Source organism: Schistocerca gregaria, chromosome 1, assembly GCF_023897955.1.
Source record: "Schistocerca gregaria isolate iqSchGreg1 chromosome 1, iqSchGreg1.2, whole genome shotgun sequence".
Lineage (NCBI taxonomy): Eukaryota > Metazoa > Arthropoda > Insecta > Orthoptera > Acrididae > Schistocerca > Schistocerca gregaria.
This window is the reverse complement of record NC_064920.1, coordinates 799,389,957-799,407,547: the sequence shown is the minus strand read 5'-3', so window position 1 is coordinate 799,407,547 and position 17,591 is coordinate 799,389,957. Positions and strand designations below refer to the sequence as shown.

The 17,591-nt window shown below is 42.3% G+C and overlaps 1 protein-coding gene across 2 annotated transcripts in view; it reads right to left on the bottom strand.

The window, feature by feature from the left end:
* Nucleotides 1–214: 214 nt before the first annotated feature.
* Nucleotides 215–17,591, bottom strand: part of LOC126270104 (uncharacterized) — a 56,682-nt gene continuing 39,305 nt past the window's right edge. The window contains exon 4 of one of the 2 annotated variants that reach the window (XM_049974044.1): nt 215–403. In XM_049974044.1, coding sequence (XP_049830001.1) covers nt 389–403 — 15 coding nt within the window. In that variant the 3' untranslated portion in view covers nt 215–388. The remainder of the gene's footprint in view (nt 404–17,591) is intronic. The other variant, XM_049974046.1, reaches the window with a different exon arrangement.

Genomic DNA, 17,591 nt, shown 5'->3' with positions numbered 1-17,591 from the left:
ACATCACCAATATTTTTGAAAGTATGTTGTTTACGTGATGAGAGCAGCCACGAAAATATCGAGAATGGGGTGTAAGCCCACTCTTAAAACTGCAGCTATCCAAGAGCCAACTGGATTTTGATTTTTCTGTTGACAGGCAACAACTTATTCACATGGCTTTATAAACTTCAGAACACTATGTTGCATGCTTTCAGGGCAAATATAAACAACCAAGTTTTGTCGCAAAGTGACAGGACAGAAACTAATTTTAATAATGCTATAAACAAAAGTACTGCAATCTACATATTTTTCTCATAAGCACAGTTTCTTAACTACAGTCTTGAAGTACATCTTCTGTTTCTTTTGGGACTCTTCTTTCTCTTGCACAATCACTTGGAAATGTTCTCTTTCAGATTTTCTTTCCCTGCAAAGAGAGAGATTAAAGCTACATATACATCAATGAAATCAGTTTCTCCATACTAAGCTTCTAATCAACCAGAGCTTTCCCTACAGAGATTGCTCCCCTTCAACTCTACTCGTACAGTGGCATGACTGCCTTGCAGCACCCTATGGTTCATTTGTCTATAAGCAGTCGAATGGGATAGCCTCTCTTGGACTTATGTGACGAAGCAACTGCTTGGTCTCCATGATTTGGTCAGATTTACACTCCTTAATATTGCACTATCATTCATGTTGCCATTTAGGTTATTACTGCAATTATTATTCTGGTTTTGATTGTGGTTATCACTGTGTATATTTTTCGATTGATAGTTCTCAAGAGTGTAAAAATAAAGAATACTGAAGACTGTGTTTTTACTGAGTGAGTGCTTAAAACTGTCTTCAATGAGGAGTGAGAAATTAAGTACTTCTATATACACAACTCTGATGAAAAACCATAATATTTAATATTATGTAAAAAATGCAATGTAGTAAGATGGTAAAAGCTTAAAAATGCTTCAGTGGAGGTGTACTCATGAAAGAATGTGCAATAGAATTCACAAAACTTTTTGGTTATGATGATGCCACTGAATTCTTAAAAACAGTTGCTTCATCACGTAGCACTGTAAAAGGTCCAGTTCTTGATATGTGACACAGCACAAAAAATAAGTTACACAATTTAGTTGCAAATTGTTAGTATTTTTCTTTGTGTGTGGATGAGAGTACTCATCAAACAGATGTTAGTTAACTACTAATCTTTATTCTCCAAATAATGGATGCTTTTCTATACATTAAGAGTTACTCACTTTGGTTCGGTTACTCGGAACAGCAGTTCTGGATATTTTTAACACAGCTAATAAGTGTTTTGACAAAATTGGTGGTTTTAAAAAGTGCTCTGCAATTTGCACTGATGGTACGGTCGGTAGCAAAAATGACTTCATCGGTCAACTTAATAAATAGTTTAAATGTTCACTTCAATATATACCAGGAAGCAATATGTAGGAAAAGTGTCAGAAAGCTGTCTGCAATAAAACATATAACAAAAATTGCGAATATAGTACAAGGAAGTAACTGAGCACTGCCTCATCAAAAATTTAAAAAATTTTTGGAAGACATTGAAAAAAAAACTGTTGAGACATACTCCTTTTAAATTCATTGTTTGTGTAAGAAAATGCTTAACTTTTACTTTTTCCCACTTGGAAAAGGGCTTTCCAAGTTTTTTGAATGAAGAAGTAAATGGAGCACTATGGAATTTGAAAATGAGCTCAAAGATTCACTTTTTTGATCAGTATTAGAATTTTGAACATATTTTACTAATTATTTAAATAATTTGAATCTGTGTTTGCAAGGGAGAGAACACATTATTTCTGATATGGTCACGGATATTAATGGACTCTGGTGTAAACAAATATTATTTTAATTGCAACCAAATGAGCAAAATTGGTGTCATTTCTCCAAGTTGCTGAAAATTAGTGTCATTTCCCCAAGTTGCTGTGAAGTGAAATTGACGAAGTCTCCAATGAGTTGCAGAGTAGTTTTAAATATATTAAATCACTAGAGCCAGATATTATTTTCTTTCATCTACAGCTACATGCATACACCGCAAGCCACAGTAAAGTGCATGGAAGATGGTACCATGTACCACTACCACTCATTACCTTTCCTCTTTCACTTGAAAATAGAGGAGGTAAAATGACTGTCTAAAAGCCTCCATATGAGCCCAATTTCTTGCATCTTACCTTCTTAGTCCTTACTCAAAATGTACGTTGGCAGTAGCAATATCATTCTGCACTTGACCTCATATGGCGGTTCTCTAAATTTCTACTACTGTGCATCACAAAAGGAGCAGTGTCTTCCCTCCAGGGATCCCCATTTGAGCCCATGAAGCATCTCTGTATTACCTGTACGCTAACTGAACCTATTAGTAACAAATCTAGCAGCCTGCTTCTGAATTGTTGAATTGCTTCGATATCTTCCTTTAATCTGACCTGGTATGGATCCCGAACACACAAAGTGTACACAAGAATCAGTCGCACAAGTGTTTTAGACACCGTCTACTTTATGAATGAGCCACACCTTCCCAAAATTCTCCCAACAGAATGAAATTGAGTACTTGTCTTCCCTACTACCGATATAACGTGCTCATTCCTTTTCCTCTCACTTTCTAACATATGCCTAGATATGTAAATGATGTGACCATGTCATGGAGCACCCTACTAATGATGCATTTGAACATTACAGGACTGTTTTTCCTACTCATTCACATTAACTTACATTTTTCTACATGTAGAACAAGCTGCCATTCATCACACCAACTAGAAATTCTATATAAGTCATCTCGTATACTACTACAGACTCAACAATGATACTTTCCCATACACCAAAATATTATCATGAAACAGCTGTAAATTGCTGCTCACCCTTCAGTGAAATCATTTATGTTTATAGAGAAAAAGAGAGGTTTTATCACACTTCCCTGGAGCACTCCTGATGATACCCATGCCTCTGATGAACACTTGTATCGATGACACCATACTGGGTTCTATTATTCAAAAAGTCTCCAAGCCAGTCACAAATCTGGGAGCCTAAACTGTTTGCTCAGACTGTCAACAGTCTGCAGTGAGGCACCATTTCAAACAACTTTCCAAAATTCTAGGAATATGGAATCTACCTGTCACCCTTCATCCATAGTTTATAGAATGTAATGTGAGAAAAGGGCAAGCTGAGTTTTGGACGAGTAATGGATTTTAAATTCATGCTGACTTGCGGATAGAAGCTTTTTGGTCTCAAGGAAATTTATTATATTCAGACTCAGGATATGTTCAAGAATCCTGCAGCAAACCAATGTTAAGGATACTGGTCTGTAATTATATAGGTCTGTTCTTTTACCTTTCTTATACACAGTAGTCACCTGCACTTTTTCTAGGTTCTTGCAACTTTGCAATGGGCGAGAGATTCATGATAAATGCCACCTACGTAAAGGAGGAAATGCTACAGAGTACTCTCAGTAAAACCAATTTGGGATTCCATCTGGACCTGGGGACTTACTTGTTTTCAACTACAATTGTTTCTCTATGCCATGGATGCCCATTTCTATGTTCTCCATGCAGGAGCCTGTATGAGAGTCAAACAATGGTATGTTTGTATGATCCTCCTGCATGAATGATTTCTTAAACGTGAAATTTAAAATCTTACCTTTCTTTTTCCTGTCTTTCTACTGTTACCTCAGACTGCTCAAAGAATGATTGGATAGGAATCTTTGACCTGCTTAGTGATTTTATGTATGATCAGAGTTTTCCCACGTTCTCAACAAGATCTTTCACTAAGGTGGGAGTTGCTGTATGTTTCATGCATTCATCTACTTACAGACACACAAATTTCTACTAATGTTTGCTTGTCACAATTTGTACATTCTTTTTTGAAGCATAAGTTCAATTATTTCTGTTTCCTCAGCATTTTCCAAATTTTGCTATATACATCTCCAGAGGACAATTTACAATCAGTTTAAACTTTGCTCATAATTCCTCTATATCCATCATATTGGAGCTAAATGCTTCCCATTCATTGCCTATGTTGGGTGCTAGCAACTGCATATCTGCTTTTTTTTTAGCAAAAATACTCTCCTAGCCTTCTTGACAGATTTATTAATTCTAGTAACCACCGACATTACAATGACATCATGCTCACTAATCCCTGTCTTTATACTGACACTCGACAAGATCAGGCATATTTCCAGCTACAAAGTCTAAAATATTTCCATTGCCTCATTTAGTGTGGGTTGTCAAACTAGTTGGCAGTTTTTGGAAAACATGTATAAAAGTACTTCATAAGACTGTTTTTATACCACCTGCAGTTAGTCTATAGAAGTCTCAGCCTGTATTTGGTAGGTTAAATTCACCTAAAATTAATACTAACTGATCTGGGTATTTCCATACTACTGAGAGTAGACTTTCATTAAATGATTCTACAACTGTTACAGCGCAATCAGGTGGCTGGTAAAAACACCCAATAACTAACTTGAGTCCTGCTAGGCCTGCTTACCATGCCCAGATAACTTTAAAGTCATAGGACTAAATTTTGACCTCAATGGACGCAATATTTTTGTCAACAGCCCCTCTTATGGCGTCTAATCTGTATTTTTGATATACCAGGATGTACATGCAGACAATAAAAGAAATTCCTGAATTTCTCCCAGTTTTCCCAGTTAAAAATACACGTTTTCCCAGGTGAAAATACACATTTTCCCAGATGAAAATACGCCTTTCCCGTGTTAAGTGACAGCATACCTTCCCTTGGAACTGTAAAACTTATCAATCTTTTGAACGATAAAGGTTTTATACACCAGCATAGAACTTTCTGGCACTTTAGGAGAAGAACAACTTGTTTTGGAAAGATATTTGATGTGCAGTGACATGAACACCACATATTTTCATATTATGGCAGTATAAATATAAATTCTACCATTAACACAGCAAGTTAGTTTCTGAAGCACTGAAATAGAGATTGTGATGTGCTTTTGTCAGCCAGTCATAGCTCACATCACGAAATCTCGCCGGCCAATAACAGCAGGTATTCCAAGCATTGGACACTTGATGTAGTCAGTCAATAGCAGCATCACTGTTAAGTAGCGTGAACACACAAATAGGAAAAGGCAATTGTTTAAATTGATTTGCATATAGTATAGGTACAAGAAAAGCTAAGCTTTCACATACATAATATTAGTCTCTTCCGCGTATGTTATCCTTTAATACACATCAACCACAAATCTGCCAGTAAAATTTTAAATAATGACATAGACATCTGGTCTCCTGGATCTGAAATTTTTCTAATTGGATAGTCCCCAAAGAGTTAAGTTTTGAATGTGAGTCAAACACTGTGTGATTTACGAAATTTGTCGCACATTCTCACACTTACCATAATTCACCATGCGCAAAGGAAAATATACTTTGAAAGTAATACTTCTAACAACCAATCACAATATTTCCCTGGGATCTGTTACAAATAGATTCATTTGAGCAGTCACCAGAGAGCGCCAGAAAACAGATGTTACTACACATGCGCGTCTATGACGACACAGGAAGCCAGTGCTTTGTGTTTGCTTTGCTCATATGCCTTTAGTTGCATTTCTGCTTGGAATTTCTTGTATAGTGGGGCATCACATGATCAACCTTCACCACCTCAATAGCTGCAGGCACATGGAGTGCACGTTGGAATCCTTTCAGACCTGCTTGCTATTTACCTAACAGGCTCCCTAATGCACCTAAAATTGCAGCTGTGTTAACCAGAAAACCGTTTCCCCTGAGAGCCTGCTTGGACCCTGCTGAAGGAGTGGCCACCTTTCTACTCACAGAATGAATGGGTGAAGCCAGATGACCAGCCCTCACATTGACTCTCTGCCTTGAGTGCAATAATTGTGTAACAACCTACCACTCACTCTGCAGTGAACACAGATCCCCCACACTGGGTGCGACAGAATGTTCCTTGACAGCAGAGGCTGTGGGCAAAACAAGTGACTCCTGGGGTGTTCCATGAGCAAGCGACATGCCAACTTCTCTAGTGCCACCACATCCTGATGCAGCAGCCTGCAAGGGGTGACCATGCCCATAAGAATCTTCCAACAGTCCTGCCCCACAGCTCAAACAATAAGAAGATAATAAAATGATGAAATTTCTGTCTGAACAACCAGATATGTAAATGTTATTCAGTATATGATTGTGCTGTAGAATCTGCCCCAAAGTTGGTTGTCACATAGCTTAGAAAACAGTGAATATACTCATCTCGAAGCTTTGTTGAAATTTATAGCTCAGCTCTTTGTTCAATACACTCTGGCTTATGATATCTGAAGTGGCCCAGGGTTGCCATGTTTCCAAAAAGAAATTATTTTGTTCAAAATAAATTATCATAGAATATTCTCAGGTTCAATGTAATCAAAAATTCATTTCTCATCAATAACATAAAAGACTGGATGTAGAAGGTTACTTTCATAATAAACACTGGTTCCGAGATTGACAGACTTGTATTTCTTCTCATAACTAATGAATCACAAAACTGACATTTACGTCATTATGGTTTTGACCACAGTCACTTCACAAGGTAAAATTTCACTTCGTCTTACATAAAAACATGTCCAAGTCCTTCCTTCTCCTGACTACTCTCAACCAGTACTCTGCAAGGAATCCTTTTACCACATTTAAACAAAGATCTCACAAATCGTAGATGCAAAGAGTCAATGATGTGTTCTTTTACAGTAAATCTAAGTTAATATTTATCAAGAAAATGATATTTAAGACATAAACAATATTTATAGAGATAAAAAAATTACAGTCTTAAACATAATTTTGTAATGAAGCTTTGACGATTGAATAATGTTAAATGCATAACTACCTGCCAGTATCTGATGAAAAAGATATTTGGAATATTATAGGGTAATTAACATTCTTGAAAGTTGAAATATGAATGAATCGATTTCCAAAATATAATAAAAACATGATAAGAGGAAAGAAATTCAAGTAAATGCTCCCAAACAACTATTGATCCTGAACACACTCTTCATGACTATAGGCTAAGCAACTTTTGAAGAAATGTAGTTAAAAAATTAATGGAATCTGGTAGTGTGTTAAACAGAAAATGAATTATCATATACAGTAGAGCGTCGATTATCCGAAGTAATTGGGGGACATGGGTGTTCAGAAAACTGGTTTGTTTGGATAATCGAACTGTACATGTTTATTTGCCAAAAAGAAGTACTGTACAATAAATTTATTCATAAAAACAGCCATCTCTTTTAGTATTACAAAGTAACATACAAAGGCAACTTTAGTGGGAATATATACACTCCTGGAAATTGAAATAAGAACACCGTGAATTCATTGTCCCAGGAAGGGGAAACTTTATTGACACATTCCTGGGGTCAGATACATCACATGATCACACTGACAGAACCACAGGCACATAGACACAGGCAACAGAGCATGCACAACGTCGGCACTAGTACAGTGTATATCCACCTTTCGCAGCAATGCAGGCTGCTATTCTCCCATGGAGACGATCGTAGAGATGCTGGATGTAGTCCTGTGGAACGGCTTGCCATGCCATTTCCACCTGGCGCCTCAGTTGGACCAGCGTTCGTGCTGGACGTGCAGACCGCGTGAGACAACGCTTCATCCAGTCCCAAACATGCTCAATGGGGGACAGATCCGGAGATCTTGCTGGCCAGGGTAGTTGACTTACACCCTCTAGAGCACGTTGGGTGGCACGGGATACATGCGGACGTGCATTGTCCTGTTGGAACAGCAAGTTCCCTTGCAGGTCTAGGAATGGTAGAACAATGGGTTCGATGACGGTTTGGATGTACCGTGCACTATTCAGTGTCCCATCGACGATCACCAGAGGTGTACGGCCAGTGTAGGAGATCGCTCCCCACACCATGATGCCGGGTGTTGGCCCTGTGTGCCTCGGTCGTATGCAGTCCTGATTGTGGCGCTCACCTGCACGGCGCCAAACACGCATACGACCATCATTGGCACTAAGGCAGAAGCGACTCTCATCGCAGAAAACGACACATCTCCATTCGTCCCTCCATTCACGCCTGTCGCGACACCACTAAAGGCGGGCTGCATGATGTTGGGGCGTGAGCGGAAGACGACCTAACGGTGTGCGGGACCGTAGCCCAGCTTCATGGAGACGGTTGCGAATGGTCCTCGCCAATACCCCAGGAGCAACAGTGTCCCTAATTTGCTGCGAAGTGGCGGTGCGGTCCCCTACGGCACTGCGTAGGATCCTACGGTCTTGGCGTGCATCAGTGCATCGCTGCGGTCCGGTCCCAGGTCGACGGGCACGTGCACCTTCCGCCGACCACTGGTGACAACATCGATGTACTGTGGAGACCTCACGTCCCACGTGTTGAGCAATTCGGCGGTACGTCCACCCGGCCTCCCGCATGCCCACTATACGCCCTCGCTCAGAGTCCGTCAACTGCACATACGGTTCACGTTCACGCTGTCGCGGCATGCTACCAGTGTTAAAGACTGCGATGGAGCTCCGTATGCCACGGCAAACTGGCTGACACTGATGGCAGTGGTGCACTAATGCTGCGCAGCTAGCGCCATTCGACGTCCAACACCGCGGTTCCTGGTGTGTCCGCTGTGCCGTGCGTGTGATCATTGCTTGTACAGCCCTCTCGCAGTGTCCGGAGCAAGTATGGTGGGTCTGACACACCTGTGTCAATGTGTTCTTTTTTCCATTTCCAGGAGTGTAGTATGTGACACAGTTTATTAAACAAAAATATATACATATTACATACGCATTTTGCATGAACAATACACACAGTATAAAAAATTAACGTTTAAAAAATCTTTTATTCTGGTCTGCCTAAGCAAACCTACATGCTTACAAGCAGCTAAGTCACGTACGTTTTTCATTACAGATAATTGAATCTGGTCACTTTCACTTGGGCTTCAAACCATCGCAAGGCAGTATCTAAACAAGTGAACGCCTCAGAAGCTGTTGGTATACTATCATCTTCACTTTCTGGAGCACAAATTGATGTCACCCCAACCACCGTCTACTTCACGTCTGCTGTGCAGCGAACTACCTTAATTTAAGTATTAACTGTATTTTTCTTACTTGTTACTTCTTCTTCCGTGTGTTTTTGCTTTTAGGAAGCTTTAATTGTCGAGTGCTATTAATAGTGTTCCATAGATTTCGTGTTTGTTTTGAATACTGTCAGAGAGAGTCCCTTTAGTCAGCCATAGTGCCAGTACTGCTAGTGTTTGTTTTCAATACAGTCCAGAGACAGGCAGTGCTATTTTCATTGTTTTCTACAAGAAGTGGCTAGCAATCACAGTTTAGTCAATAATCAGCTGCCTTTAGTGAATTAGCAGTCTAGTTAAAAGTTGATTAAGTCTCTTCAGTAAATTGATTCCTTAGGATGGATAAGATGTGTGACTGCTGTGTACGGACGCTGGAGGAGCTGGCCACTCTTCGCAAACAGCTGAGCGTGTTGATGGCCGCGGTCATCCGTCTTCAGGCTGCTGCCTCGGAGTGTAGCGGCAGTGGGGAGTCTGGTGCGTCGCAAGGTACACCCCAGGTGTTACATGCTTCACCCACTGTCCCTGCTGTCGAGTCATCCTCGTGGGTACTGAGCGCGGTTGGGCCACCCTCTCCCCAAGGAGAGTGACGAGTTCAGCGGCGTTCACGGCGCACGAGGCGGAGGGTAAATGTGGAGGCTGGCCGTGTGGCATCGCTCACTCTGCCTGTGAGTGGAGATGTGGCTGCTCCTTCAGCAAGATCTGGGCAGGCACACGGGGTGAGGGGTTTATTAGTTATAAGGAGCTCCAATGTTAGGTGGGTGATGGAGCCCCTCATCCGAGATGTGGAGGAGGCCCTACCGGCGGCAATAGAAGGCACTGGGTGCACCCGACTGCAAATTGTTGCTCATGTTGGCACCAATGACTCCTGCCGTCTGGGTTCAGAGGTCATCCTCAGTTCGTACAGGTGGTTGGCGCAATTGCTGAAGGCGGAAAGCCTCGCTCGCGGGGTGGAATCAGAGCTAACTATTTGTAGTATCGTTCCCAGAACCGATCGCGGTCCTCTGGTTTGGAGCCGAGTGGAAGGCTTAAACCAGAGGCTCAGACGATTCTGCGGAGATCTGGGGTGCAAATTTCTCGACCTCCGCTATCGGGTGGAGAAATGTAGGGTCTCCCTGAATAGGTCAGGGGTGCACTACACACCGGAAGCGGCTACAAGGGTAGCGGAGTACATGTGGAGTGCACATGGGGGTTTTTTAGGTTAGAGAATTCCCTCCCTATGCCTGACAAGACACCTCCTGAGATGCGGCAAGGTAGGAGTAGGTAAAATGCAACTGGGAATAACAATATTAATGTGCTAATAGTAAACTGCAGGAGCGTCTATAGAAAGGTCCCAGAACTGCTCTCATTAATAAACGGGCACAACGCCCACATAGTACTAGGGACAGAAAGTTGGCTGAAACCAGACGTAAACAGTAATGAAATCCTAAACTCAGAATGCAATGTATACTGCAGAAACAGGCTGGACAGTGAAGGGGGAGGCGTGTTTATCGCGATAAGAAGTGCAATAGTATCAAAGGAAATTCACGGAGAACTGAACTGTGAAATGATTTAGGTGAAGGTCACGGTTAAAGCAGGCTCAGACATGGTAATTGGATGTCTCTATAGGCCCCCGGGCTCAGCAGTTGCTGTGGCTGAGCACCTGAAGAATAATTTGGAAAATATTTTGAGAAGATTTCCCCACCATGTTATAGTTCTGGGTGGAGATTTTAATTTGCCGGATATTAACTGGGAGACTCAAACGTTCATAACGGGTGGCAGGGAAAAAGAATCCAGTGAAATTTTTTAAAGTGCTTTATCTGAAAACTACCTTGAGCAGTTAAACAGAGAACCGACTCATGGCGATAACATATTAGACCTTCTGGTGACTAACAGACCCGCACTATTTGAATCAGTTAATGCAAGAACAGGGAATCAGCGATCATAAAGCGGTTACTGCATCGATGATTTCAGCCATAAATAGAAATATTAAAAAAGGTAGGAAGATTTTTCTATTTAGCAAAAGTGACAAAAAGCAGATTTCAGAGTACTTTATGGCTCAACACAAAAGTTTTGTCTCAAGTACAGATAGTGTTGAGGATCAGTGGGTAAAGTTCAAAACCATCGTACAATATGCGTTAGATGCGTATGTGCCAAGCAAGATCGTAAGAGATGGAAAAGAGCCACCGTGGTACAACAACCGAATTAGAAAACTGCTGCGGAAGCAAAGGGAACTTCACAGCAAACATAAACATAGCCAAAGCCTTGCAGACAAACAAAAATTACGCGAAGCGAAATGTAGTGTGAGGAGGGCTATGCGAGAGGCGTTCAATGAATTCGAAAGTAAAGTTCTATGTACTGACTTGGCAGAAAATCCTAAGAAATTTTGGTCTTATGTCAAAGTGGTAGGTGGATCAAAACAAAATGTCCAGAAACTCTGTGACCAAAATGGTACTGAAACAGAGGATGACAGACTAAAGGCCGAAATACTAAATGTCTTCTTCCAAAGCTGTTTCACAGAGGAAGACTGCACTGTAGTTCCTTCTCTAGATTGTCGCACAGATGACAAAATGGTAGATATCGAAATAGACGACAGAGGTATAGAGAAACAATTAAAATCGCTCAAAAGAGGAAAGGCCCCTGGATCTGATGGGATACCAGTTCGATTTTACACAGAGTACGTGAAGGAACTTGCCCCCTTTCTTGCAGCGGTGTACCGTAGGTCTCTAGAAGAGCGAAGCGTTCCAAAGGATTGGAAAAGGGCACAGGTCATCCCCGTTTTCAAGAAGGGACGTCGAACAGATGTGCACAACTATAGACCTATATATCTAATGTCGATCAGTTGTAGAATTTTGGAACACGTATTATGTTTGAGTATAATGACTTTTCTGGAGACTGGAAATCTACTCTGTAGGAATCAGCATGGGTTTCAAAAAAGACAGTCATGTGAAACCTAGCTCGTGCTATTTGTCCACGAGACTCAGAGGTCCATAGACACGAGTTCACAGGTAGATGCCATGTTTCTTGACTTCTGCAAGGCGTTTGACACAGTTCCCCACAGTCGTTTAATGAACAAAGTAAGAGCATACAGACTATCAGACCAATTGTGTGATTTGATTGAGGAGTTCCTAGATAACAGAATGCAGCATGTCATTCTCAATGGAGAGAAGTCTTCCGAAGTAAGAGTGATTTCAGGTGTGCCGCAGGGGAGTGTCATAGGACTGTTGCTATTTACAATATACATAAATGACCTGGTGGATGACATCGGAAGTTCACTGAGGCTTTTTGCAGATGATGCTGTGGTGTATCGAGAGGTTGCAACAATGAAAAATTGTACTGAAACGCAGGAGGATCTGCAGCAAATTGACGCATGGTGCAGGGAATGGCAATTGAATCTCAATGTAGACAAGTGTAATGTGCTGCGAATACATAGAAAGATAGATCCCTTATCATTTAGCTACAAAATAGCAGGTCAGCAACTGGAAGCAGTTAATCCCATAAATTATCTGGGAGTATGCATTAGGAGTGATTTAAAATGGAATGATCGTATAAAGTTGATCGTTCGTAAAGCAGATGCCAGACTTAGATTCATTGGAAGAATCCTAAGGAAATGCAATCCGAAAACAAAGGAAGTAGGTTACAGTACGCTTGTTCGCCCACTGCTTGAATACTGCTCAACAGTGTGGGACCCGTACCAGATAGGGTTGATAGAAGAGATAGAGAAGATCCAACAGTGAGCAGCACGCTTCGTTACAGGATCATTTAGTAATCGTAAAAATGGTACGGAGATGATAGATAAACTCCAGTGGAAGACTGCAGGAGAGACGCTCAGTAGCTCGGTTCGGGCTTTTGTTAAAGTTTCAAGAACATACCTTCATCAAAGTGTCAAGCAGTATATTACTCCCTCCTATGTATATCTCGCGAAGAGACCAGGAGGATAAAATCAGTGAGATTAGAGCCCACACAGAAGCATACCGACAATCCTTCTTTCCACGAGACTGGAATAGAAGGGAGAACCGATAGAGGTACTCAGGGTACCCTCTGCCACACATCGTCAGGTGGCTTGCGTAGGATGGATGTAGATATAGATGTAGAGATGCTGGCGGCATCATCTTTATCAGTGACGACATTTACAATCTCGCTGTCCTGCATGATTTGGTGTCCTGGATCTGCATCATCGATATTCATCCATTCATGAACGTCTTCGTCATCACATTCATGGGAATCCATTGCTTGGTTTGGGAGTGAGGGGGATGATGGATGGTAGGATGGGAGAGTAACAGGTGCGAGCGAGTATGCAGTTTGGTTAAGCGGTCGTTCAGTTGACCGGCGTACGGATAATCAATGCTCTACTGTACTATTGAAACAAGTTCCTATGGGTAGATTTGTTGCCTGTTCACAAACTATTGACATCCCCTTCTGCATCCACACACAGCACACACCCTATCCATCCTACTACTATTAACTTGAGATTCAAACTATGAAAACAAAGAAAAAAAGATAAATATGTGATTCGCTAGTCTCCTGATACTTTACCAACAGAGGGTGGCAGCTGACTGAGCTGTGGTCGACCATTACTGCCTATCCAAAACAAACAAATAACTAATGCACTACAGACTGCATGAATGTACACTTAACTATTACTAAAACGTGATGTTATATCTCATGAAAAATACTCAATGAATTTAAGAATTAAACTTTGCAAACACACAAAACATACAAAGGATTTAAGAATTAAACTGTGGACACAAACATGAAAGCTAAATTTGTGACTTGCTAGTCTCCTGTTGCTTCACCAATGAAGGCTGATAGCTTTAATAATTCAATGAAAATTAGTCCTGAAAGTGTTAGAAGTGATCTTCCAGAAGTAGTCTGCAATTTACAAAATGATCCGGTCATGCTATGCAGAACACAAAGAGATCCAATAGTTTTTGAAGTCATGCCACAAGGTCTGTACCCAAAACCCTTATGCTTTGCTCTTAAAATCTTTATTTGGATCAACAGTATTATGAAAAGGATAGTTGCTACTCACAATATAATGGAGATGGTGAGTTGCAGATAGTCACAACAAAAGGCAGTCACAAAATACGCTTTCGACCAACAAGGGCTTCGTCAACACACACAACCACACACACACACATACACAAATTAAAAATATTGAGTGTCATGTAATATTTTGTGTAATGTAATATCTTGTATAGACACCTTTTATTAACCTGACACGTTCCACATCATTACGAAGTGTCGTATTCATGATCTGTGGAACAAGTACTAATCTAATCTAATCTAATCTAATCTCTAATCTAACACACTCACTCACTCACTCACTCACTCACACTCACACTCACTCACACACACACACACACACACACACACACACATGCAAACGCAACTCAAACACATGACCACAGTTTTTGGCAGCTGCAGCCACACTATGAGCAGCAGCAGCAGCAGTGCATGATGGAATATGCAAGTGGGTGGGGGTAAGGAGGAGTCTGGGGTGGGGAGGGGGAGGGATAACAGGGTAGCGGTGGGGGACGGTGAAGTGCTGCTGGGGAGTGTACAGGGACAAGGTGGAGAAAGAGTGGGGCAGCTAGGTGCAGTCAGGAGGTTAGACAAAAGAGCAGGGGGGGGGGGGGGGGGGGGGGTAGCAGAAAAGGAAAGAAGTAAAAGGACTTGGTGCATTGGTGGAATTGAGAGCTGTCTATTGCTGGAATGGGAGCAGGTAAGGGGCTAGATGGTGGAGGATAATGACTAACAGATGTTGAGGACAGGATGGTTTTGGAAACAGGATGTATTGCAGGGAAAGTTCCCACTTGTGCTATCCTGAAGAGCTGGTGTTGATGGGAAGAACACTTATGGCACAAGCTGCGAAGCAGTCACTGAAATGAAGAATGTTGTACTTGCAGTGTGCTCAGCAACAGGGTGGTCCAGTTGTTTCTTGGCCACAGTTTGTCAATGGCAGTTCATGCAGAAAGACAGCTTGTTGGTTGTCATGCCCACACAGAATACAGCACAGTGGTTGCAGCTTGGCTTGTAGATCACATGATTGGTTTCACAGGTATCTCTGCCTTTGATGGGATAGGTGACATTTGTGACTGGACTGGAGTCGGTGGTGGTGGGAGAATGTATGAGACAGGTCTTGCATCTAGGTCTGTTACAGGGATCTGAGCCATAAGGTAAGGGATTGGGAGCAGGGGTTGTGTAGGGATGGATGAATATATCATGTAGGTTCAGTGGAAAGTGTAGGAAGAATAGTGCGCAGGACATCTCTCATCTCGTGGGATGATGGGAGGTAGTTGAAACCCTGCCGGAGAAAGTAATTCAGTTGTTCCAATCATGGGTTGTACTAAGTTACTAGGGGAACACTAGTCTGTGACTGGATGGTGAGCCTTTGGGAGACCGTGGGTAACTGGTAAGATAAGACGCGGGAATTTTGTTTTTGTACAAGGTTGGGAGGATAATTATGGTTTGTAAAGGCCTCAGTGAGACACTCAGTATATTTCTAGAGGGACCACTTGTCACTGCCGATGGGACGATCGTGGAAGACTAGGCTGTGTGGAAGGGGCTTCTTCATATGGAACAGGTGGCAGCTATCGAAGAAGAGGTGTTGGTGGTGGTTAGTATGTTTCATATGGACAGAGGTACTGAGGAGGAGGTCAACATCTGGGAAGGTGACCTGTTAGGTTGAGTAGGATTGGGTGAAGCGAATGGGGGAAAAAGCTGTTGACATTCTGGAGGAATGTGGATAGGGTGTCCTCACTCTTGATCCATATCACAAAGATGTCATGAATGAATCTGAACCAGATGATGGGTTAAGGATTCTGGGGTGTTTGGGAAGGATTCCTCTAGATGGCATATGAATAGGTTTGCATAGTATAGTTCCATGAAGGTACACATAGCCATGCCCTGGATTTGTTTGTAGATAATGCCTTCAGAGGATAAGTAATTGTAGGTGACGATATAGTTGGTCATGGGGACTAGGAAGGAGATGGTTGGTTTGGAATCTGTTGGGCATTGGGAAAGGTAGTTTTCAATAGCAGTAAGGCCATGGGCATTAGGGATGTTAGTTTAAAGGGAAATGGCAGCAATAGTGACTAGCAGGGCACTGTATGGTAAAGAATGGTTCAAATGGCTCTGAGCACTATGGGACTTAACATCTGAGGTCATCAGTCCCCTAGAACTTAGAACTACTTAAACCTAACTAACCTATGGACATCACAACATCCATGCCCAAGGCAGAATTCGAACCTGCGACCATAGCAGTCGCGCGGTTCCAGACTGAAGTGCTGAGAACCGCTCGGCCACTCCGGCCGGCTGTGCGGTAAAGGGACAGGAACTATGGAGAGGCAGTGGAGGAAATGGTTGGTAGGTTCTAGGTAATAGGCCGAAGATATTTGTGTACGAGAGCAGAGATTCTCTCAATCGGGCACAGTAACCGGCCACAATGGAGCATCCTGGTAGTTGGGTTTATGGACTTTAGGAAGCATGTAGAAGGCAGGAGTGCAGGGAGTGGAAGGGGTGAGGAGAGAGATGGACTCCAAGGAGAGATTCTGGAATGGTTTTGAGGATTTGAGGAGAGACTGGAAATGCTGCTGGATTTCTGGAATGGGGCCACAGTGGCAAGGCTTGTAGGTACATGTATCTGACAGCTGGCAGAATCGTCCTGCTGGGTAATCCTTGTGGTTAAAAATAATAGTGGTGGAGCCTTAATCTACAGGGAAGATTATATGGTCAGGATCATTTTTTAGATGGTGGACTGCAGTTTTTCTGCAGATCTAAGGTTAGGTTGCATGTTGAGGGATTTGGGAAATAATGGTGAGGCAAGGTACAAGGTTACAAAATTCTGGAAAGTTAACAGAGGGTGATTTGGGAGCAGTGGGAGGAGTCACAGTTGGATGGAGGAATGAACAGAGTCAGGAAGGGTTCAATATTGGTGTTTGGTTGAGTGTGAATGGGTAGAATTGGTGGCGAAAAAGTGTTTCACCGTAGGGACTGGGAGAAGGAGAGAAGGTCATTAACTCCTGCGTGATTGAATTTAGGAGTGGGGAAAAAGGTGAGGCCTCTGGAAAGGACTGATATTTCCGTGGAGCTAAGGCTTTTGGAGGAAAGGGGGGGGGGGAAGGATAGTGGCCAGAACATTTCTCATCTCATGGCACAACGAGAGGTAGTCAAACCCCTGGCAGAGAATATAATTCAGTTGCTCCAGTCATGGGTGTACTAATTACCAGGGGGACACTCCTCTGTGACTGGACGGTGATACTTTGCAAGGTGGTAGGTAACTGGAAAGATAAGGCAGGGAGTTTTGTATTTGTTCAAGGTTGGGAGAATAATTATGGTCAGTAAAGGCCTCAGTGAAACCCTCGGTATATTTCGAGAGGGACCACTTGTCATTGCAGACACAATGACCACAGGTGGCTAGGCTGTATGGAAGGGACTTCTTCATATGGATCAGGTGGCAGCTATTGAAGTGAAGGTATAGCTGGTGGTTAATAGCTGTGATATGGATAGAGGTACTGATGTAGCCTTCTTTGAGATGGAGATCAACATCTAGGTAGGTGACTTGTTGGGTTGAGTAGGACCACGTGAAGCAAATGGGGGACATAC